The sequence below is a fragment of the Alexandromys fortis genome, unplaced genomic scaffold (genome assembly GCF_014885135.2).
Source record: "Alexandromys fortis isolate MF-2015 unplaced genomic scaffold, M_Fortis_MF-2015_v1.1 scaffold_258, whole genome shotgun sequence".
Lineage (NCBI taxonomy): Eukaryota > Metazoa > Chordata > Mammalia > Rodentia > Cricetidae > Alexandromys > Alexandromys fortis.
The window spans coordinates 354,720-379,522 of record NW_026068132.1 but is presented as its reverse complement, the minus strand read 5'-3'; the positions used below and the strand labels follow the sequence as shown (position 1 = coordinate 379,522).

General features: G+C 41.9%; 1 protein-coding gene across 1 annotated transcript in view; it reads left to right on the top strand.

Annotated features, from left to right (window-relative positions):
- Positions 1-24,803, top strand: part of Acin1 (apoptotic chromatin condensation inducer 1) — a 44,034-nt gene that overhangs the window by 1,435 nt on the left and 17,796 nt on the right. The window contains exons 2-8 of the mRNA XM_050126197.1: positions 136-201; positions 5,602-5,713; positions 6,082-6,195; positions 16,972-17,060; positions 18,887-20,155; positions 20,867-21,079; positions 23,061-23,176. Coding sequence (XP_049982154.1) covers positions 136-201; positions 5,602-5,713; positions 6,082-6,195; positions 16,972-17,060; positions 18,887-20,155; positions 20,867-21,079; positions 23,061-23,176 — 1,979 coding nt within the window. The remainder of the gene's footprint in view (positions 1-135; positions 202-5,601; positions 5,714-6,081; positions 6,196-16,971; positions 17,061-18,886; positions 20,156-20,866; positions 21,080-23,060; positions 23,177-24,803) is intronic.

Sequence of the window (24,803 nt, the reverse complement as noted above, 5' to 3'; positions counted from 1 at the left end):
CTCCATGAAAGGAGTATGGTATAAATGTATATTTAAGTGATTTAACATAATGAAAAGGCTGTGGGAGAGGTAGAAATCTGGGCTGCTTTTTGGTCCCCCCTCCTGGTTTCTGATTTTTGCTCTTCTTTATGCCAGGCTCTAATGCTAGAAAATTTACAGAAACACTCAACACCCCATGCTGCATTCCAGCCAAATTCACAGGTAAGAAAAGGGGTTTGTTTAGATAGAATGGGCTGTTTGGAGAAAATTGGAAATAGAAGGTGTTGGATCTTCCATGCTTATCAGAAGCAGTATTTTCTTAAATTATTTTTATTGCAAGTGTTCTCGTATTAGACAGTTGCTATCCTTTTCTTTTTTAAGGTTCGTTTTTATTTTATGTGTATGAGCGATTTGCTTACATTAATATCTATGTATTGTGTGTATGCCTGGGTCCCACAGAGGCCAGAGAGTATGCTGAGTCCTCTGGAACGGGAGTTAGAGACAGGTGTGAGCCACCACCACCATGTGAGTGCTGACTTGTACCTGGGTCCTCTACAAGAGCAGCCAGAACTCTTAACTGCTGAGCTCTCTCCAGCTTTCAGACAGTTGAATTCTAATCAAGACTAATTTTGCATAAAGAGTAAAAAAAAAACCATATCAGAGGAGCTATAATTTTGGATACTTGCAGTGTAGCATGCCAAAAGGTATAGCTCTGATGAAGTGTGCCACAAGAATCTGAAGTCATTTATTTGCCATTAGTTTGGGGGAAAGTTGTCTTTGAATAGGGATGTGAAATAAAACACCTGTTATTAACAACTCTTATTGACATAGTTTTTTTTTTAAGAAATTGATTCTGTATTAAAAATTCCTTATTTCTAGTGCTAGCTGCTTAACTATATACAGTTACTCTTAGATATCCCTGAAACCTTTGTCACATAGGACAAGGAACTTAACATTTGAAGGCCTCATTTCCTCACCTGTAGTAGGAAAAGTAGTTGGACTCAGCTCTTAGTTATGCACCTGTTCTGCCTTGATAGCTGGGCAAAGACACTTTATGCTTTTTTGTTGTTACTGTTTTGTTTTGGAAGAATGAGACAGAATCTCTCTGCAGCCATGATGGCTTGGAGCTCCCAATGTAGCCTATGCTGACTTTAGATTCCGGGCAGTCCTCCTACCCAGCTTCCCTGGTGCTGGGATAACAGACTTGTGCCCTGCCCCCAGCTTTCTACATAAGTTTTATTTTGAAGACAATATTCTATAGTTAAAAGCAAAATATAAATGTCTAGACCAGAATGCTTTTCATCTTTTAAACATTCCTTCATTTAATATGCCATACACTTAAAGGAAAATGCAATGGTGACTGGGCCCAGGACTAGTGAGGTCCCAGGATACTGTGGAAAATCTTCTGTTCCCTTGTTAATACCTCATTAAGCTGTGAGTCCCATAATCAGTCAGGTTTCTGAGGTTAACAAGCATGGAAAAGCCGGGCAGTGGTGGCGCACGCCTTGAATCCCAGCACTTGGGAGGCAGAGGCAGGCAGATCTCTGTGAGTTCGAGGCCAGCCTGGTCTACAAGAGCTAGTTCCAGGACAGGCTCCAAGACCACAAAGACACCCTGTCTCGAAAAAAACAAAAAAACAAGCATGGGGAAAAAACCCAACGATGTAAGGGGCTGGAGAGATAGCTCAGTATTCAAGAGTGCTTGTCACTCTGATTCAAATTAGAGTTGATTCCAGCACCTCCATTGTAAACATCTGTAACTTCAGTTTCATGGGAGCCAACCCTCCTCTGACCTCCAAGAACATGGCTGAGCACACAGACACACATACACACATCCATCTAAAGGTACGCGTGCATATACCCATAAGTGAAAGCTGAAGAGATGCTCAGTAGCTAAGAGTACTTGTTGCTCTTTAGAGGACCCAGGTTCTATTCCCAGCACCTACATGATGGCTCTCGGCCGTCCTTAACTCAAGTTCCAGGGCATCCCATATCCTCTTCTGGCTTTGAACACTAAGCATACACGTGATGGTCTAGACATTTATATTTTGCTTTTAACTATAGTCATACATATAAAATAGAATAAATAAATAAATCTTCAAAAAACAATTTAAAAAAGAAACTACTTAGAATAGTCAATTCACAGTTGTATTTTTGGATCATTTTAGGCTTTGAAGCATTGATTGTATTAACCAAGATTTTGCAGGAAACATACTTGTTTTCTTACTCTTGGAACTCAACAGTTTGTCAGTGTCCATTGAGTACTGAGAGACTCCCATACTGGAGGTGAAAATAAGTATTTACTTTTAGAAAATATGATGGAAAACATCGGAAGTATTGGATTGACTTGCCTTTTTTGGAGGTCTGAAGACATGCAAGAAGGACTTGAGGGAGACTTGTAAAGAGAGAACTGAAGGGCAGAAAGAATGGTGTGGGAGTGCTATAGATGGGGGGACAGATTAACCCTGGATTGACTTGGTTGTTGTTGTTTTGAAGCAGGCTCTCTCTGCATTTCCCTGGCTACTCTGGAATTTCCAGAGATCCTCCTGCCTCTGCCTCTGCCTCTAGCTCCACCTCCCTAGTGCTGGGATTAAAGGTATGGGCTACAGTGCTTGGCATGCCAAAAACTTCTTACTCAGAGAAAACAAAGCTATTTGGTTGGAGTTTTTGAGGCAGGGACTTCTCTGTAGCCCAGCCTCAAACTATGGCAGCTCTCTGGCCTCAGCTCCTCTCATGGTATGATTGCAGATAAAAGCCACAGGCACTCCCTTTTCTGTGGTTATTTTGTTTATCTTTTAATGGAAGTGGTGTTATAAATGTCTCAAGTATTGAATGTATATTCCTATCTTTGGTCTCTTAATTTCATTTAAATACTATGCTTGTTTTGTTTTGTTTTTGTTTTTCAAGATAGGTTTCTCTGTAGCTTTGGAGCCTATCCTGGAACTAGCTCTTGTAGACCGGGCTGGCCTTGAACTCACAGAGATTCACCTATCTCTGCCTCTGGAGTGCTGGAATTAAAGGCATGCCTGGCAATACTGTACTTTTTTATATTCATTTTGTGTGGATGAGTGTTGTGCCTACATTTGTGTATGTGCACCTTGTGTATGCCTGATGCTCTCAGGTGTCAGGACATTGGAAACCTGAAACTGTATTAATGGTGATGGTGAGCCACTATGTTCCAGGGTTTGAACCCAGGTCCTCTGTAAGAGCAGCCAGTGCTCCTAACTGCTGAGCCATCTCTAAAGTCCCTCTCTTGAACTTTTAAGATATGTAACAAAATTTTTTTCTGGGTTGGTGGAGCTTGATCTTTTGAAGAAGCTATGACTTTTTCTTCTCAGATTTACTTACTTTTTAAAACTTGTTTGATTATTTATTTTGGTTTTTCAAGATACAGTTTCTCTTGTGTAACAGCCCTGACAGTCCTAGAACTCACTCTGTAGAGAATTATTTATTTTGTTTTTAGGAGTGTTTTGCCTGCATGTGCACTGTCTGTACCTGGTGTCTGTAGAGGTCAAGTCCCCTGGAACTGGAGTAACAGGTGGTAGTGTGGGTGCTGGGAACCAAACCTGGGTCCTCTGCAAGGGCAATAGTAGCTTCTAACTGCTGAGCTATCTCTCCAGCCTGGCGTTTATCTTTTTTTTTCTTTCTTTATTTTCTTTTTCTTTTCTTATTTTATTTTGTTTTTTTTTTTTTTTGAGACAGGGTTTCTCTGTAGCTTTGGTGCCTGTCCTAGAACTAACTCTTGTAGACCAGGCTGGCCTCGAACTCACAGAGATCTGCCTGCCTCTGCCTCTCCTCTAGTGCTGGGATTAAAGGCATGCATCATGCCTACTCTTCTTATTTTTAAGGAAAATGGTAGATTATTTTTAGATAAATTCTAATTTATATAAAAATTTAGATGAAAAGGCATAATTTGGGCTGAGGCTATAGCTTACTGGTAGGGCTCTAGGTATTATTCCTCCCTCCCCCATACACACAGGGGCCAACAAGAGGATCCATTGTGATAGCACACCACACTACTCAGACTGAGGGTGCTAACGCCTAAGGATTTCAAGTTGAAAGCCACCAGCCTGAACTATGTAGAGAGACCTACTTTCCAAAAAGAAGCATAGTCCCAAAAATTCTTCTTTTTATCTGTGCACTAACACTCTTTGGACTGAATATTTTAAATAAAATATTGACGTAGTTTCTCTTTTAGTGCTACTTATTCTGATGTTGAGTATAGAATGGTTTAGAAAAAGCCTTCCATCTGGGTGGTGGTGGCTCCTGCATTTAATCCCAGCACTCAGGAGGCAGAGGCAGGTGAATCCCTGAATTTGAGGCCAGCCTGGCCTGCACAGTGAGTTATAGGACAGCCAGGACTACATAGAGAAACTCTATCTTAAAAACCTAAAAAAAGAAGAAGAAAGATAAATCTTCCAAGAGTTATGTTTCTTGGATCCAGATACATGGAGTAGACTTGCTCCATGGAATTTCTTTGCATTTCCCTGATATACTTTCTTAGACTGTTTTCTTTTTTTAATCTCTCATTAAAAGAGAAAAGTCTTACATGTTTAAAAACTATCAGATTTTACTATTTATAGAAATTATTTAAATAAATTCACGTTTCTTTATAAGGTAATTTGCTTTTGTTGCTTTTAGTAAAATGTTTCATAATCATTTTTAGTTTTATTTATTTTTAAGGCAAGGTTTCTTTGAGTGCTTTTGGTTGTCTTCTGTAGATCACGATGGCCTTGAACTCAGAGATCCTTCTGCCTCTACCTCCCAAGTGCTGGGATTAAAGACGTGCACCACCACCACTGCCTGGCTTTATTTTTAATTTTTTAAATCTTTTTTAAGGAGTAAATTTTTTTAATGACTTATTTTTATTTTATGTGCATTGGTGGTTTGCCTGAATGTGTGCTTTTGTGATCGGGACCTTTGTGAGCTGCCATGTGGGTGCAGGGACCTGAACCCAGGTCTTCTGGAAGGGCAGCCAGTGTTCTTTACTACTGAGCCATCTCTCCAGCCCTCATAATAATTTTTAAAACATTTTAACATATTAAGCTTAAATTTGTGATAAACATTTTAAAGCATTTTTTTTTAAGGGGTGGGGGTGGGTTAGAGCAGTAACTCAGTAATTAAGAGTACTGGCTGCTCTTCCAGAAGACTCAGGTTTGATTCTCAGTGTCCATGTGGTAGCTCAGAGGTAAATGTATCCATTCCCAGGGCATCTGATACCTTCCTCTGAACTCTGTAGGCATTTACACATGTGCTGCACCCATACACGTAAAGTAAATTTTGAAAGCTTTCAATAATTAAAACAATTCATTATTAAGAAAAACTTGGAAATAAAAATGTTATGTAGCTAAATTAACCAAACCCAAAGTATGTACATTACCATGAGCTTCTCTGCAGTTAGAATAGCCATTGTGAAGCTATGGAACTTCACATTGGATTGTATGCTTTAACTGTCTAAATATATTTTTATGTGACTTTCCCATGAGAAAAAAAAAACCTTTAAAACTAGAAAAACATCTTTGTATTTCTTCATGACTCAGGTATCTGTTACCTGCATGCAGACTTTTCTAATCACCTAGTAGCTGCCTCCCTTAGACTTTCTTATCCCATTTCCTCTGCACAGATTGGGGAGGAGATGAGCCAGAACAGTTTCATCAAGCAGTATCTGGAAAAGCAGCAGGAGCTCCTGAGGCAGCGTCTAGAACGTGAAGCGCGAGAGGCTGCAGAGCTTGAAGGTAAGCCCGGCTGTCACTTCTAACACGGTCTTTGCTTTGATCTCTGATACCAAGTAGATGGGTCTCACTAATTTCAGGAATAAGTCGGGTGAGACTGCTGCTCATTTGCTTTCAGTGTTTTGTGAAGCCAGATGAGTTACAGTTTGACTGTGTCAGGGAAAGAGATGCTTAGTTTGACCGAGTAAAAGAGGAGTTGGAAGTCATGCCACCATTTAGATGAGGTGGAGCTTAGCGCTCATTTTTGTTCAGTGTTCTTTTCGGTATGTGTATCTGTATCTATAACTTTGCCTGCCGTCCTTCACTCCTACAAATTCCACATGCTGAGCCCTTCACTCCCGCCCTGCCCCGACCCACTGTGTACTTTGCAGAAGCTGAGTCGGAGGACGAGATGATCCATCCTGAGGGAGTGGCTTCCCTGCTGCCTCCTGACTTTCAGAGCAGCCTGGAGAGACCAGAGCTGGAACACAGCAGACAATCGCCCAGTACGTATCTCCCTCCCCACTGCGCTGTTTGTCATCTTGCGTAGTTGGTGGGGGGAGGTAGTGATGCCTCCTTTCATGATAAGCCTCCATGAAAGTCCGAGGAAGTTCTGTAAAGCTGATGTTTGATGTCTGTTTTTAGAGAAGTTATGTCCTTTTTAAAATGTGGTTTTACTTACATGTTAACTATTCAGTATCTTATCAGTTAGTATGATTTTCTCTGTACCTTTTCCGTCTTTCATACATCTCTGAATTCAGCAACAGTCACAACTTTCATCTCTTTATTTGTTTATTTATTTTTAGAAATTGTTTATTTTTATTTTATATGTATAAATATTTTGCTTACATGTATGTGTGTGCATCTCGTGTGCCTGGTACCCAGGGGAGCTATAAGAGGGCGTTACATGCCCTGGAATTGGAGTTAAAGGTAATTGTGAACTCACATGTGAGTGCCAGGAACTGAACCTGGGTCCTCTGTAAGAGTAGTAAATGTTCTTAACCACTGAGACACCACCATGCCTGTTTTATTTTGTTTTCAAGACAGGGTAACTCTGGCTGTCCTGGAACTTGTTCTGTAGACTAGACTGGACTTGAACTCACAGAGATCCACCTGTCTCTGCCTCCTGAGCACTGGGTTTAAAGCATGCATAGCCATTCAACTCTCCCTGCCCCTTTTTTTGAACCACATGTAGTCTAGTCTAGTCTGGCTTCCAGTTCACTGAGTAACCAGGAGTTACCCTTGAACGTGAATTACGGTATGCTCCATCACATCCTGCTTTATTCAGTGCTGGAGAGATCAAACCTAGGGCTTGGTGCATGATGGGTAAGTACTCTACCAGCTAAGCTATAAACCCAGCTGAAAATTCTGTTGATAATAAATTTCTTTGTTTATGGATCAAACCCAGAGCCTAGCACATGTTGGGCAAGTGCTCTGTCCCTTTGGAATTTATGTGTGGGGGTGTTTTGCTTTTGTGTATGTCTGTGTTCCATGAGTTCAGAAGAGGGTATCGGATCCCATGGAACTGGAGTTACAGACTGTTGTGAGCCACCATATGGGTGCTGGAATTGAACCCAGAAGAGCAACCAGTGCTCTTAACAGTCCGTCTCTGTAGCCCACCCTCCCTTAATACATTTGGGGTCAGACCATGTGTGGAGGTCAGAGGACAACTTGGAGGAGTTTGTTCTTGGCACCATGTGGGTTCTGGAAATTGAACTCAGGTCATTAGACTTAGTCTCAGTTCTTGCTGGCTATAGACACTTTTCTTTCTGCGTGTATGCATGTTGCCAGCCCCCCTGGAAGCTTTTAAATTTAGCACTGACAATTTTGGAGTGATTAAAAAGTTCTTCGGGGACCTCTTTTCTCCCCAAATAGAGAAGCAGTCAATTCTCAATTGGTTTGTTTGTATGTTTGTTTGTTTTTCAAGACAGGGTTTTTCTGTCTAGCCCTGGCTGTCCTGGAACCCACTCTGTAGACCAAGCTGGCATCAAAGTCACAGAAATCCGCCTGCCTCTGCCTCCAGAGTGCTGGGATTAAAGATGAGCACTGCCCAACTGGTTCACTCTGCTCTTTATTGCTCTTCTTTTCCCCAGATTATAAAGCGAGAAGGACAGGGAGAGTCTCTTACAAATGAATTATCACCATTCTCAAAGTCATGGAAATATGTATTGGAATTCCTGCTGGATATGTATTTCTGTTATTAGAGTATATTGGATGTTAGTACATGTATTGTCTGTTGGTAAAGAGAATAATTGCACATAAAACTTTAAAAATGAAAGACAGTAAGTATATGACACAAGTGATACATATACCATACTTTTTTTTAAAATATTTATTTATTTATTATTTATTTATACAATATTCTGTATGCCTGCTGGCCAGAAGAGGGCACCAGACCCCATTACAGATGGTTGTGAGCCACCATGTGGTTGCTGGGAATTGAACTCAGGACCTTTGGTAGAGCAGGCAATGCTCTTAACCTCTGAGCCATCTCTCCAGCTCCCATACTTTTTTTTTTTAAGATTATTATTTTTTAGTTTTAATTATGTGTATCTGTTTACAAGAGTGCATTGGATCCCCTGGAGTTGGAATTACAGGGGGTATAGCCACCTGACATGAATGCTGGGAACGAAGCTAGGGTTCTCAGGAAGAGTGGTACATGCTGTTAACCACAGAGCCATCTCTTTAACCCTCTTCCATAGGGTTTTTTTTTTAAAATTGCATTCATTTATTTAGTGTGTGTGTTTATATGCACCAATGCCGCAGCTCACAGGTGGAGGTCAGGACAACTTAAGTTGACTCTCTCCTTCCATGATTTCAGGGTCTCTTTACCCACTGAGCCATCTTGTCTGCCCTTTATTTTATTTTGATTTTGTTTTTCTCAAACTGGGTCTTTCTGTAGCCCTGGAACTTGCTGTGTACCAGGCTGTTTCAAACTCAAAAGGATTCATCTCCCTCTGCCCCTTGAATGCTGAGATTAAAAGTGTACACCACTTTGCCCAGCTGTTCTGTTTTTTAAGACAGGGTTTTGCTGTGTAGCCCTAGGTTAAACTTAGTCTTGAGGTCTCTGTTCCTTGCCTCTCAAGTGCTAACATCATCAGAGTGAGAGATCTGGGACTGCTCTTCTGGGGGATCTGAGTTTGATTCCCAGCATCCACAGGCAGCTAACAGCCATGTGTATCTCCAGTTCTAGGAGATCTGATACCCTCTTGTGGCCTCCACAGGCATCAGGCACACAAATAGTACATAGACATACATCAAGGCAAAAACACTTACATACATAAAGTTAAAAAATAATGAACAATCTCAGTACTGGAGGAGTAATTAGAGATTGCCTCATGGCAGAGATACAGATTTGAAACACTCCTTAGAAATCAGTAAGAGTTTAAATTGCCACAGATTTTAAGAATTATTTTTAGAATGGTACAAAGACATAATAAAGATAGGAGTACTGCAGTTTTTTCGATGTGTGTGTGAGTATATTTAAGATATGTGTAGGTTTCTGAGGAAGTCAGAAGGAGAATCCTACTCTGGAACTGAAGGTGATGGGAGCCTCCCAGTGTGTGTCCTGGGAGAGAAGTAGCAAGTACTCTTAACAACTGACCATGTCTCCAGCCACTGTGGTATTTTTAAAGGAGAGACAATACACTTGGACAAATACCACCAGGGTAAAGTTACTCGTTTTCAAAAATACTTTAAAATACAACTTAAAATATAGATTGAAATACTATTATAGAAGTCTTTATTGCGAAGCCAGTAAATATGAACTTTTAAATTTTTCTAGGTAAGTTGGAAACTTTTGGGTTTTTTTTTTTTTTTTTTTTTTTTTTTTTTTTGTAATTCCCTGTGGTTTTTGAGAAAGACCCCCTGGGGACTAGGAGACAGCTCGGTCAATCAAGGGCTTGAGAACCTGAATGTGGGCCCCAGAACTTATACCAAAAAAAAAAAAAAAAGCTGAATACATATACCTGTGGTCCCAACACTAGAGAGGAGACTGGTATCCCTGAGGCTCAATGGCCAACCAGACTATCCTGCTCAGCAAGCTCCTGGCCAGCTAGTGATCCTTTCTTGAAAGACAAGATGGATAGCATTCAAAACACCCAAGGTTGCCCTCTGGTGCGTGACTGTGCTCACACACACACACACCTCCATTCTAAATGTAATTTGAAATGAAAGTGAACAGTGAGTCCTTATACAGAATAGGTTTCAAAAGCAGCCATTTTGAGAGGGTAACCAGTCTTCTGTGGTTTAGATCCTCAGCAGGACTTTACCTGTGATTATAATTGAGAGGAAAAAAATACCCAGAGGGGAAAAAGAGGTGAAAAGTAAATTAAAAAACAGGAATTTAGTAAGTTGTGGAGTACAGCCAACAATTGCCTTCAGTGCTCTCCACTGTATTTTATGCCAGAGACTTTTCTCCTAATCTCTGAGACTTTTCTAATCTTGGCTATGATATGCATCTCACTAAAGATATGATACAGCCAGACATGGTGGCGCTTGTTCAATGCCAGCTACTCACGAGGTTTCTGTGTTGTGGCCAGTCTGGCAATTTTATCAAGGCCTCATATTACAAAAACATAAAGAAGTCTGGGTATAGTGGCAAGTACTTGGGAGGCAGAGGCAGGATGGTCTCTTCAGTTCAAAAACTTGCTTCTCTATAGCAAGTGCAAGAACAGCCAGGACTAGTAGAGAGGCCTGGTCTTGATGATGATGATGATGGTGATGGTGATGATAGTGATGATGATGATGATGATGATGATGGTGATGGTGATGATAGTGATGATGATGGTGATGATGATGATGATGGTGATGATGATGATGATAGTGGTGATGATGATGATGATGATGGTGATGGTGATGATAGTGATGATGATGGTGATGATGGTGATGATGATGATGATGGTGATGATGATGATAGTGGTGATGATGATGATGATAATGATGATGATGATGTTGAGCCCATGGGATGGCTCAATGGGTAAAGATGGTTGTTACCAACTTAATAACCCGAGTTTGATTCCCTGGGCCCCATGAAATGGAAGGAAAGAATTTCCAAAGGTTACCCTCTGACCTTCATATTGTGTTGTGGTATGTACACGCCCACATACTTAAATAAACATACACACAATAAGTAAAATATAATTCCTAACTAACCTGGAACTTGCTATCTAGACCAAGCTGGCCAATAAAATCTAATTTTCAACAATTAAAAAAATAGGAAAATGTGGTACAGGGCTGGGAATGTAGTTCGGTGGCAGAACACGTGTCTAATATCATGAGGTCCTGGGTTCAGTCACAAACACTGCAAAACAGATGTGGGAGTGACAGTGATCTTGATATGGAAGAACACTTGATGCCAAGCCTGACAAGTTCATTGAGTTTGGGTCCCAAAACCCAGATGGTGGAAAGTGAGAACCAAGTCCCACAAGCTGCCCTCTGACCCCCACACACCTGCCATAACATGCATGCTCACCCACACACTAATAAATATATATAAGAAGTAAGGACTGGGACTTGATTGGGGGAGGGGGAGGGAAATGGGAGGCGGTGGTGGGGAAGAGACAGAAATCTTTAATAAATAAATAAAATTTAAAAAAAAAAGAAGAAGTAAGGACAGCAGAGTAGTGAAGGTCTGTAATTCCAGGCTAGGAAGGCTGGGCAAAGGATTGCCTCAAGTTCCAGATCACTTGTGTGTGGTAAGTAGCCAGGCAGCAGGGTCTGGTTAACAAGACTCTGAAAAACAAAAAGGGAAACCCAAATGGCAAGCTGTCATTGTTATAGTTTACTGGCCTATGATAGATTGACATTCTCTATCCTCAAATCAGGGAACACCCGGAATCAGGGCTGATAGAGCTCAGCCATACCACCCCTCCATGTAGGTACTCTTGAAGAAAGGCCATTGCCTCTTCTGTTGTACTCTTTAGTAGTAAGATTTTGGTTGGAATAAGTTTTCTAGTAACATGTTTTGCTAATCACTAGTAATAGCTAAGTGCTTTGTTCACTTGTTTGTTTGGTTTTGGTATTTATTTATTGTTTTAGTTTTTGGAGACAGTTTCTCTGTGTAACCCTGACTGTCCTGGAACTCAGATCCACCTGCCTCTGCCTCTTGAGTGCTGGGATTAAAGGTGTGAGCCACCACTACCTGGCACTTACTTGTTTTTGTAGAATGTTTTGTAGAATTCCTGGATCCTGCTCTGTGAATCTTTTTCCTTCTTAATCTCCCAGTTAGTTTCATTGACTAATTTGATGTAGAAATAATTAACCAAAAGAATAGTTTTCCACTGTTATATTAGGATCTGTAGTTGTATTCTAGTAATCTTTCTTATATTCTATATAGAAAACTCCTATAGGATGGTTGGTTAGTTGGTTGGTTGGTTTTTCGAGACAGGGTTTCTCTGTGGCTTTGGAGCCTGACCTGGCACTAGCTCTGTAGACCTGGCTGGTCTCGAACTCACAGAGATCCGCCTGCCTCTGCCTCCCGAGTGCTGGGATTAAAGGTGCGCCACCATCGCCCGGCTACCTCTGAATGTTTTGTGTTGTTAGTGATTGCTTGTTTCATTCTGAGGATCCCTTCGAGTTTTTATGACTTTTATAGAAGTGATTGTCAGAACTGAACAGCTTACCTATTTTCCCAGATCTCTTTGGTGACCTCCTAGTGCTTCCAAAGAAATAATTATCCAGAATCCTGTTACTGAGGTTTTACGGTATGGTATCCAAAATAATGTACATTAGACTAACCTACAGTTTACATTAGGTAAAGAATAAAATCTCTTAAACTTGGGTATGTTTAATTTGTAAATTACAACTTAATAAAACTTGCCTTTGGCTCCAAAGACATTCATCTCTGGCCAACTTTATGTACAGCTTTTTTATTGCCTTTTTGTTGTTGTTTGTTTTGCTTTGTTTTGTTTCTTAATAGTGCTAGGGATTGAACCCAGAGCCTGTACCATGTACAAGTGCTGTACTGATGAGCTGCATCTCTGACCCTGTGTTCTTAGACATTTCCTTACTAGCTCAGTCTTACCATCTCAGATGACTTTGAAGTCACCATGAAGTCCAGGGCAACTGTGAATTCTTTTTAGTTTTTCGAGACAGCTGTTTCTCTGTGACTTTTTGGAGCCTGACCTGGAACTCGCTTTGTAAACCAGGCTGGCCTCAAACTCACAGAAATCCACCTGGCTGGCCTTGAATTCTTTATCCTCCTATTTCTCAGGTCCTGGGAGTCTAGAAGCTGTTATCATACCTGACCTTGTTTCTGCTTAAAAGATAAATTAACTTCTTTCTTTTCTTTTGTCAAAGGAGCTTTGCTTTTTTTTTTTCTTTCTTTCTCCTTTTTCTTTAAGTAAATCCTCCTGTCCTGAACTCAACTCTGTAGACCAGACTGGCCTTAAATTCACAGATCCACCTGCCTTTGCATTAGTGCTGGGATTAAGGACTTGAGCACCCCACTGAGTGAGAAACAATTATCTCCTCTCTCTCTCTCTCTCTCTCTCTCTCTCTCTAAGATTTATTTATTATGTATACAGTGTTCTGCAGGCCAGAAGAGGGCACCAGTTTCATTACATATGGTTGTGAGCCACCATGTGGTTCCTGGGAATTGAACTCAGGACCTTTGGAAGAGCAGTCAGTGCTCTTAACCTCTGAGCCATCTCTCCAGCCCCAGTTATCTATTCTTTTAGTTTTGTTTACTTTATAATTTAACCTATTCTAGATCATTGAATTATGAATTGTTTAGTCCTGCCAATAATATCTTAAGATGCCTCAAATGTTTGCAAGAGTCTAGACTCTAGTCTCTGTATGTCACATAGATCCTGTTAGAAAAACAAGCAAACAAACAAAAACCTTATTTCAAGTGTTTATTTACTCTGGTATGAAATTATATCATTTCAGAGATCCAGTTAATCAAGTAATCGTGGAATAAAATTTTATAAAAATGTTCACAGTCTTGGTTTTATTAGTTTTAGCTTGACTTTATTACAATCAAAGCTTAGTTCATTTTAGATTATCTCGAGACAGCAGCAGATCCTGGGTTAGAGTTTACACCATCAGAATTATTTAACACTAGTTTAAATACCGCTTGTGTAGGTTGTGCTTTCTGTGTGGTTTAACCTTTCTTCTTAGTGGGCATCTTGGTGGTCAGGACTAAACTAAGGCTTTGTGCCTGCTCAACAGGCTGAACTTTATCTCTAGCCCAGACTTATGCCTTTTATACTATATAAAGTTAAGTCCAAACCAGGCAATGGTGGTGCACGCCTTTAATCTGAGCACTCAGGAGTCAGAGACAGCTGGATTTCTGAGTTCAAGGCCAACTGGATCTATAGAACAAGTTCTAGGACAGCCAGGTCTACATAGAGAAACCCTTTCTCAAAGAAAAAAAACTAAAGTTAAGCCTGTTTTAACTAATTATTTGGAATGTAGTTATCTTCATTGCTCTCTTCCCTCATTGGACGTTAAACCTAAGCTTTGTGCATTATTAGACAAGCACTGTCCTCATAAGCCACCCACTCTTGTAGTAAATACTCCCTTCCCATCCTTATGCTGTTTTTTAAGTTTTATTTTGTATGTATTTCTGTTTTGTCTACATCTGTGTCTATACACATTACAGTGCTTGTGGAAGTCAGAAGAGGGCATCAGATCCCCTGGAACTGTAGTTGCAGCTGGTTATGAGCTGGATGAGTAGATTGCTGGAAATCTAACACACACAACACACAGCACCACACCACCACCACCACCACCAAAGAGCAGCCAGTACTCTTAACTGCTGAGCCAGTCTCTCCAGTCAACAAGCCTCATGCTGTTTTCTAAATATTTATTTATTTATTTATGTGTGCAATATTCTTCCTGTGTGTATGCCTGAAGGCCAGAAGAGGGCACCATTACAGATGGTTGTGAGCCACCATGTGGTTGCTGGGAATTGAACTCAGGACCTTTGGAAGAGCAGGCAATGCTCTTAACCTCTGAGCCATCTCTCCAGCCCCTCGTGCTGTTTTCTAATTCAACCTAGTACTACCTGTGTGGTTATAAGCTTGCACTCTCCGCTGAGCTATGCTCAGATCTTCCATATAGTATTTAATATTGGTAGTAAACAAGAATTTTCCAGTTCATGCCCTTCTCTTAGTTAAGATATTGAGACTTAAATTGCTTAAGTGAATTTTCCATAATTTCATTTGTGGAATATAGTGAAACTTTTTTTTTCCAGCTTTATGTGGATTTACTTGCATGGTCTAGATTGGTAATTTTCAAACTTTTTCTTGCAAGGAAGAAAAAATTTTCTACCTTGAACTCCAATGTGCAAAACATAGTCAAGAGGACCCAGTTCTAAAGCCGTGTTCATTTAGCTTGAATTAATTGTCAGTGGACATCTTTTATTTTTTAATCTCTGGGAGCTTTGGCTCAGGTCTTTGCCACTTGGCTATCTGAGCGCTCCACACTGCTGAGCTGTGTCCCTAACTTCTTTTCTTACTCATTCCTTGAGTTTATGATTATACAGATTGACTGGTATATTTACTCATAATAGATTGGTCAAACCTAGCAGTAGAGCTAGCACAGCTCACACATATAAATTGTAGCATACAGTAATCCAAGACAGAAGGATCCAAGCAAGCTTTGGCTACATAGCAGTACCTCATCTCAAGCCAAAAGAAGGGGTATAGCTTAAAGGTAGAGTTTGGCTTAACTTTTTATATGTATAGATACTTTTGTGTGTCTTGCGCACCTCTTAAATGCCTGGTGCCCAAGATGGCCAGAAGAGGGTTTCAGACCTCCTGAGATTGGAGTTATGAGTGTAGCCCACCATGCGGGTGCTGGGAATAAAACCCAGGTCCTCTGAAAGAGCAGCGAGAGCTCTTAACTGCTGAGTCCAGCCCCTGCAGTGCTTGTTACACATGCACAAGGTTCTGAGTTTTCTTTCCCAGTGTTTTGGGTAAGGGGTTACTAACAAATAATGGTACTAGACAAACTTTCCAAGAGTGATAATAGGAAGTGGAGAGGCACCTATGCAGTTCAGAGCACTGGCTGTTCTTGCAGAGGACCTAGGCTTGATTCTTGGCACCTGCATGGTGTATCACACCATCTGGAACTTTGGTTCTAGGGGATCTGATGTCTTCTCTGGCCTCTAAAGACACAAGAGGAAAACTTGCACACATGTGCAAGCAAAACATACACATAAAATAATTTTTTTAAGTGGATACAAAGCAATGAAGACTTCCTGGTTTTATGTTTTTGAGACAATCTCACACTGTAGTCCAAGACAACCTGGGAACTCAACATGTAGCAACTTGTGCTGGCCTTGAACTCATGGCAATTCTCCTGCCTCAACCTCTGGAGGGCTGACATTGTCAGTGGAGGGCTGACATTGTATGTGTAAATGACCATTCCAGGCCTCAGAGTGGTAAACTCTCAAGTTCTGCTTCAGAATACCAAAAGACAGTATAGAAATAGGTGCATTTTGTGCTGGGCGGTGATGGCACATGCCTTTAATCCCAGCACTCGGGAGGCTGAGGCAGGCGGATCTCTGTGAGTTCGAGACCAGCCTGGTCTACAAGAGCTAGTTCTAGGACAGGCTCCAAAACCACAGAGAAACCCTGTCTCGAAAAAAACCAAAAAAAGAAAAAAGAAATAGGTGCATTTTGTATTTCTGTTCCCCTGCTGGACACTTTAAAGTTCCTGGAAGTTACTTTAACTTCTGAGTCATTTGCGGTCTTAAACTATCCCTAAACATACAGTTATTAAAAGAACCCCTGGGGGCTGGAGAGATGGCTCAGCGGTTAAGAGCATTGTCTGCTCTTCCAAAGGTCCTGAGTTCAATTCCTGGCAACCACATGGTGGCTCACAACCATCTGTAATGGGGTCTGGTGCCCTCTTCCGGCCTGCAGGCATACACACAGACAGAATATTGTATACATGATAGATAGATAGATAGATAGATAGATAGATAGATAGATAGATAGATAGATGGATGGATGGATGGATGGATGGATGGATGGATGGAAGGAAGGAAGGAAGGAAGGAAGGAAGGAAGGAAGGAAGGAAGGAAGGAAGGAAGGAAGGAAGGAAGGAAGGAAGGAAGGAAAAGAAAGAAAGAAAGAAAGAAAGAAAGAAAGAAAGAAAGAAAGAAAGAAAGAAAGAAAGAAAGAAGAGCCCCTGGGACTTGTGTAGTCGTGAGCCTTTATGTGGAAATGTATTCATGAACAGCTTGTAGGTAATGATTGGTTGGATTTTAGAAAGTTATGAATCAGGGTTTTCAGATCATGAATGTAACTTGATTTTCTTTCATTTGGTAGGAAAGAGCTCCTCTTTTTCTGAAGAAAAAGGTGAATCTGATGATGAGAAAACAAGAAAAGGAGAAAGACGATCATCCAGGGTTAGACAGGTAATCCAATCCCGCAGTGTTCTGGCTACGTCGGCCATCACAGACTGTCTCTGGATTGCTGTGGAGCCATCTTTCTCACGCTGCTCTTGCCGTTTTGTTATTTAGATGTGCTCTGGCCTTCAGAGTTCTGAGAAAATACATACATTTTTAACTTTTTTTTCCTTTTTTTTTTTTTTTTTTTTTTTTTTTTTTGAAACAGAGTCTCACTGGATCCTGCTGTTTTAATTTTCCCAAGTGCTGGAGTTACAGACAACAGGCTACCATGCATGCCTGATGTGAACGTAGTAATATATGGTTTTTCAAAACGTAAATGTGAGGGCTCAATGAATAAAGTTGCCTGATAACCTGATCTTAGTCTCTCAGACCCTCATAGTAGAAAGAGAATACCAATGCCCATGTAGTTGTCCTCTTTAGCGCCATGTATACAATATTCTGTCTGTGTGTCTGCCTGCAGGCCAGAAGAGGGCATCATCTCATTTCAGATGGTTGTGAGCCACCATGTGGTTGCTGGGAATTGAACTCAGGACCTTTGGTAGAGCAGGCAATGCTCTTAACCATTGAGCCACCTCTCCGGCCCAATGATGTAATTTTTAAAAAAAATTAAAATTAAATATTGAAAATTACTAGGCTAGACTATATTCTTAAATGTATAATAAGACAAGATATGACATAATTAAAACTATATGACTGCATTAATAATAGCTAATAGAGCAGTTGAAAAATATGTGAAATAATGTTAAGGAAGAACAGTGGGGAAGTGCAACCACACTGTGATTGACTGCAAAGGTAGGACAGTGGAAGGCAGTGACAAGCTGGTATTTTCGGCACTTGAGAATTCAGATGCTCTGAATTTGAGACCATCCTGGATAACATAATGAGGACCTATCTCAGAAGAGAGAGAAAAAGAGGAGGGTGAGAAGCAAGATGTGGTGTTGCAGCTCAAAGCAAAGAGAAGAGAAGAATATCTGTGTGATAGGTCTTGAATAACAATAGGGTAGTTCTCCCTTGCTTTCTGGATGTTCCATCCACTTGCGAAAAGCATAAAAGAGTCTTGAGTCTGGAGAGAAATGTCCCAGTGGTTGTTCTTGCAGGGGACCTGGGTTCAGATCCCAGCTCACAACCATCCTTATCTCCAGTTCTAGGGGATCAGACACCCTCTTGTGACCTCCTCCAGTACTGAGCACATACACGGTGTAACTATATACATATGAGCAAAATATTCATACGCATAAACTAAACCTTTAAAAAAATTTAAGGCTGGGGACACATGGTGGTGGCACATGCCTTTGATTCCAGCACTTGGGAAACAGAAGCAATTTGATCTCTGTGAGTTCAAAGCTGGTCTACAGAATGAGTTCCAGGACAATGAAAGCTACACTTAGAAACATGTCTCAAAAAAATACCAAAAAGAATTATAAAGCTTGGGCTGGTGAGACGGCTTAGCAGTTAAAGCCCTGTGTGCTCTTCCAGAGGATTTGAGTTCTAGTTCCACATGGTAGCTCTGATGCCCTCTGCCAGCACTTGTGCTCACACAGATAATACACATCTACATAGATAATAAAGTAAATCTTTTTAAAGCACATAAAAAGCAAACCAGAAGCATCTCTATTGATGTGCGCCTTTTGTTTCCTCTGCTTTGATTCCCTGAGGAACCCATGTCAGCAGTGGTTGCTGAAGGTGTGTCCTCATTTCTCTCCCCTAAGAATACCTTAAGAGATGCTCTTTTTAGGGTTGGAGAGATGACTGCTTAGGGGTTAAGAGGTGCTCATTTTCCTCATTTATTATGAATGAGTATATCTGAAACCATTGTATATCTTCTCTTCCAGGCAAGAGCAGCTAAACTCTCTGAGTGCAGCCAGGCTGCAGAGGAAGAAGAGGATCAAGAAACACCATCTAGAAACCTGAGGGTCAGAGTAGATCGAAATTTAAAAATAGAGGAGGAAGAAGAGGAGGAGGAAGATGATGATGATGATGACGATGAAGAGGAAGAAGAGGTAGATGAGGGACAGAAATCTAGAGAGGCAGAGGCACCAGTCCTGAAACAGTTTGAGGATGAAGAGGGAGAAGAGATTCCTAGAGAAAAACCAGAAAAGGTGGTAGAAGAGAAACCCCAATTCATAACATCCCAGGAAAATGATGGGTTAGAGAAAGGAGGGCGAGTTACAAGATCCCAGGAAGAAGCTAGAAGAAGTCATCTGGCCAGACAGCAGCAAGAGAAAGACACAGAAGTAGTTTCTCCCTTTCAGGAAGCAAATGAGGTAAAGTCTTCACAAGGCTTGGAGGAACGATCACAGTCTCCTTCCCCGCCTCCGCTCACCGAAGACCTAGAGAAGACCCCTATTGTGCCAGAGCAGACAGCCAGTGAAGAAGAAACTCCCCCACCGCTGCTTACCAAGGAAGCGTCATCTCCTCCAACTCATATCCAACTCCAGGACGAGGAAGAGATAGAGCCAGTGGAAGGTCCAGCACCCCCTGTCCTCATTCAGTTATCGCCTCGTAATACAGATCCTGAAAGTCGGGAGCTGATAATGTCTCCACATCCTGTCCATCTGGTAAGAGGCCTGTCTCCTTTGTCCAGTATTCCAGACACCAAAGCAGAATCTCCAGCAGAGAGAGTGCCAGCTGAGAGTGTCCTGTCTCTGGCTCAGAAAAGCTCACTGTCTGAATACTCAGCCCAGAAAGGTCTTGAAACTGAACCTGAAAAATCTGCTCACCCCCTCCCTCCAGCTGTAGAGGAATTAGTACCCACCAAAGGGACCACTGAGGAGCCTATGAAAAAGCAGTCTTCGGAACAGAAGGGGGACAGAAGAGCGCCCCCCACTCTCTTCCCAGACCATGATTTGAAACAATCAGCCGACTCGTCCTCTAGCCGGTCCTCTTCACCTTCATCCTCCAGCTCTAGGTCCAGATCTCACTCACCTGACAGTTCAGCCTCCCACCCACAGTCATCTCCAAGATCTAAACAGAGAGATGTATCCCAAGCTCGAGTTCACGCCAGCCCTCATGATAGACCCAAGATGGGCTCCAGGTCAACATCAGAGTCCAGGTCACGGTCCCGATCCCGTTCCCGTTCAGCATCAAGCAGCAGCAGAAAGGTGAGTGTGGAGAATCCTGTCTCCTCTCTACTAGTTTTGAAACCCAGAATAACGTGTAACGATTTCTAACAAGAATAGAAAGTCCTTGTTTCTCCGGGTGGTGGTGGCGTACGCCTTTAATCCCAGCACTTGGGAGGCAGAGGTAGGAGGATCTCTGAGTTTGAAGCCAGCCTGATCTACAAGGGCTAGTTACAGGACAGCCAGAGCTACAGAGAAACCCTGCCTCGAAAAAACAAAAAACAAGAAAGTCCTTGTTTAGCCTCCACTGTTTACTTCCCCTTCGTTACAGAGTCAGTACATTGGTCCTTGTGTTCTCTGGTCATTCTGAACCCCTTGGATTACAAAGCATGTTGCATACACTGCTTTTTCATTAGTCCCTGAATGGAACTTAGTAAATTTGTTGAATAAGTAGTTGGACACTGTTCACTTAAATGACAGTAGACACACGAGACAAAAAGATCTAGAGGAAGACCAAGTATTTGTAACCCATAACCATATTAGCTCTTGGGAGGTAGAGGCTAATGGATTAGTAGTTAAAGGTCATCCTAGGCTACATATCAAATTCAGTGCCTGTTTGGGCTACTTAAGTCTCTTTATCAAAAAAATAAATAAAAAAGATTCAGAGTATATATGGATTGGGTGAGCAAAAGTTGGAAAAGTCAGTGCATCATTCATTCATACTCATCTCCCCATTTCATTTTGTGCTTTTAGTCTCTGAGCCCTGGAGTCTCCAGAGACAGCAACACCAGCTACACTGAAACCAAAGATCCCTCTTGTGGTCAGGAAGCTCCACCAGTGCCACAGCTGCAGGTCCTTGAACCAAAGGAGAAGACTCCCATGTCCTCAGCCTCTGTCCGGGGGAGGCATCTGAGCCAGACTGAGCCAGAGCAGAAGCGTGTGATCCAGAAGTTACAGCCTGAGCAGGTAGGCTGCATTGCCCCCTCGTTCAGTGTTTTTGAAACGGTCCTGTCTTAGCCTCTCAGGTGCTGAGATTACAGGTGTGTGCCAATGCTGGACAAGAGTCAAGAAATGCAGAGGGTCGAGGATGCTTCTTAATTCTGTTTTTTGGGTTTTTTTTTTTTTTCTTTTTTGTTAGCTTGGTGGGCAGGGTAGCATGTGTGCCATGGCACATGTGGAAGTCAGAGGACGAGCTTGGTTCTTCCATCATGTGGTTTTAGGGATGGAGCTCTGGTCCTTGGCAGCTGAGTCATCTCACTGACCTTGTTTAATATTTGTTTTATGTGAGTGAGTATTTGCCTGAATGAATGTATTTGAACTACAAGAATACAGAGAGATGAAGGCATCCAGTCCCCTGGAACTACAGCTAAGGATGATTGTGAGCTGCGTGTAGGTGCTGGGAAATGAATGCTCGTCCTCTGCAAGAGCTCAAGTGCTGCAAGCGTTTTATCTCGTCAGCTCCCCTGACTTTGTCTTGTCCTTTTTTCTTAACATAGTTATTTTATGTGCATGTGGGTATACATACCATATTGTGTACATAGACCTTTTTAACTCCGTGGTTAGCCAAAGCTCTGTGTAAAGTTAAGCAGTGGAGTTTTCATCTCTAGGTTTCTTCCTCAGGACCCTTCCATTTATCTGCCCCAAAAGGGAGGCCTTTTTTTGGTTCTTTCAAAAAAAGAATTTTCTCCTTTAATCCCAGCACTAAGTTAGAGGCAGGTGGATCTCTCGGAGTTCAAGGCCAGCCTGGTGTACACAGTGAGTTCCAAGACAGTCAGAGCTGCATAATAGAGGGATCCTGTCTCTTGTGTCTCTTGTGGGAGGGTTTTGTTTGTTTGTTTTCCCTGAGACAGGGTTTCTCTGTGTAACCCAAACTCAGAGGTCCACCTGCCTCTGCTTCCCAAGTGCTGGGAATAAAGATCTACACCACCACCGCCCAGCTGAGAGACCCTGTCTCAAAAAAAGGGCTCTGGGGTACTGAGGATTGGAAGTATTTTCTCAGTGGTAGGTAGAGTGCATGCTTAGCAAGCAGGGAGCCTTAGGTTTAATCTCAAGTACCTCATCCTTAATCTAATAAAATGATTGCTAGAATAGAATGTCTGTCTGTCTCTCTTTTTCTTTATTGTTGTTGCAGTGTTGGGGATGGAACTTGGGCCTCATATATGCTAACTATTTCTCCAGCCCCTATAGAAAGCCTTTCCTAGTATTAAATATAGAGCCCCTAACCTTACACATACTAGGAAAGTAGTAGTATTGATCTATGTCCCTCAGACTTCTTTTTGCGTTTTAAGACAGGGTTTTGCTATGTAGGCCGTACCTTGCAGTCTTCATGCCTTAGCCTTCTGAGTGTTGAGGAAACAGGTCTCAGCCACTGGCCCAGCTAGAAAGTCTTGAAGTGCCTACCTTTAGCCAGGCATGATATGATGGCTCATACTTTCAGTCCCAGCACTCAGGAGGCAGAAACATGTGGGTGTCTGGGAGTTGCAAAGCTAGCCTGGTCTACCTAGTGAGTTCCAAGCCAGCCAGAGCTACAAAATGAGAACTTAAATCAAATAAAACAATTTTAGGGGCGGTGGTGATGCATACCTTTAACACCAGCACTAGGGAAGCAGGAGCAGTCAGCTCCCTGAGTTCAAGGCCAGTCTGGTCCAAAGAATGAATTCTAGGACAGCCAGGGCTATACAGAGAACCCCTGTCTCGGGAAGACAAGGGAGGAGGAAGAAAAAAGGCATTGACTTTGGGCAGTGGTGGTGCACGCCTTTAATCCCAGTACTAGGGAGGCAGAGGGAGGCGTTTTTTGTGAGTTCAAGGTAAAATAACAAAGAGCCACAAGTGGATATCTGTCCTACCTGTACTATGTGTGTCCCGCCCTGTCTTACTAACTCTGGGTTAAAGAAAAGGAACCTAGCAGGATTAAATTCTTTGCTTTGTTTTTGCTCTCCATTAACAGGGGAGCCCAAAGAAGTGTGAAGCTGGAGAGGCAGAGCCACCAGCTGCCACACAGCCTCAAACCTCAGAGACTCAGATCTCTCATCTACCAGAATCAGAAAGGATTCTTCACACTGTGTAAGTAAGGATATAACAAGGAACGTCAAGTGTGGGATCATTCTTTACGCACGAGGGTGTCTCTGACTCAGCAGTCCTGGTTTTCTTTTAAACACGCAGGCAGAGTTTTAATGGACAGAGGCCAGACTTTAATGTCACCATAGTAGGACCTCAACTTGCAGAACATTAAAGTGGTTTGGAAAATAGTGATCCAGGATTAGAAAACATCTGGGACCTTTGAGCTGAAATAGGTGGCTCCTTTTAACAGTTAGACACCTGAGTGTAACAACAGAATGGGGGATTAATGCATCCTAATCACATTCACCAGGCTCTTCCATTTGAGCCTGAGAACCCAGTGTGATAAAGAAGGCTCTTAAAGCTAGACATGGCAGTTCGTACCTGTAATCCCATTCTCAAGGTAGGCGAAAGAGGACTAAACTCCAGTGGTCCCATGGCAGATTTGATAGCAGCTAGATGAAACGCTGTTTAAAAATGAATAAATAGGCACACATAATACTCAGGAGGATGAGACAGGAGAATTGTGACAAGTTTGAATTCAGACTGGTTGACATAGTGAGTTCCAGGCCAGTGCTTGAATAGCAAGTCTTGTCTATAGACTGGGCATAATGGCACATGCCTTTAATCTCAGACTCAAGAGGCAGAGATAGGCAGATTACTGAGTTGGAGGTTAGTCTGATCTGTATAAGAAATTATGGGACAGCTAGGGTGACATAGAAAGACCTTGTTTCAAAAAAAAAAAAAAGTCACACAAATCTTGGCATGGTGGCACAAGCATTTGGAGACTGAGGCAGGAAGATTGTGAGTTTAGGGCCAACTTGGATCACATAACAATACCCTGCCTCATAAAGCAAAGCCCAAAAGAAGACTAGCCACATAGGAGCATGGCTTTCCCTCATCTCTGCCTGTCACTTCGGTGAACGGCCTGTACCAGTCAGTGTTTTAAGAGCACAGCACAGCAAATAGGAGACCCTCTCAAGACACTGTTCTTAGAGTTAGTTAATGTGAGCTTTTTAGCACTTAAATTGTGAAAGAAATATCCGCGTCTCATTAATTTTGTAGTTAAATAGATAATCATTATTCTGGGCTTTGTATTGTAAATTAAATTATTGAAGCAAGACAGGTGTCGTGTGCACACCCCAGTGCTCTCCTACAATTGGGGAGGCTGAGGTAGAACAATTGAAAGGTCAAGGCTAGCCTGGGATAAGTACCAGTTCTCTGCCTCACGAAAGAAAAGGAAAGAAAAGAGGCATGGTGGAACATACTCTGGAGGTGGAAGCAGGAGGATCAGATGTCATTCTTGGCTTCATAGTAAGTTTCAAGGCCAGCCTGCTATGGTGAGAAATTCCGTCTCTAAATATTTATGTATGTATTTATTTACTTACTCGCTCACTCAGAATTCCTGGCATCAGCATCTCATATTCTCATGAAAAATGAAGTATTAAAATAGTAAAATTGCTTAACTTTAAACATCAGGCCGGGCGGTGGTAGCGCACGCCTTTAATCCCAGCACTCGGGAGGCAGAGGCAGGCGGATCTCTGTGAGTTCAAGACCAGCCTGGTCTACAAGAGCTAGTTCCAGGACAGGCTCCAAAACCACAGAGAAACCCTGTCTCGAAAAACCAAAAAAA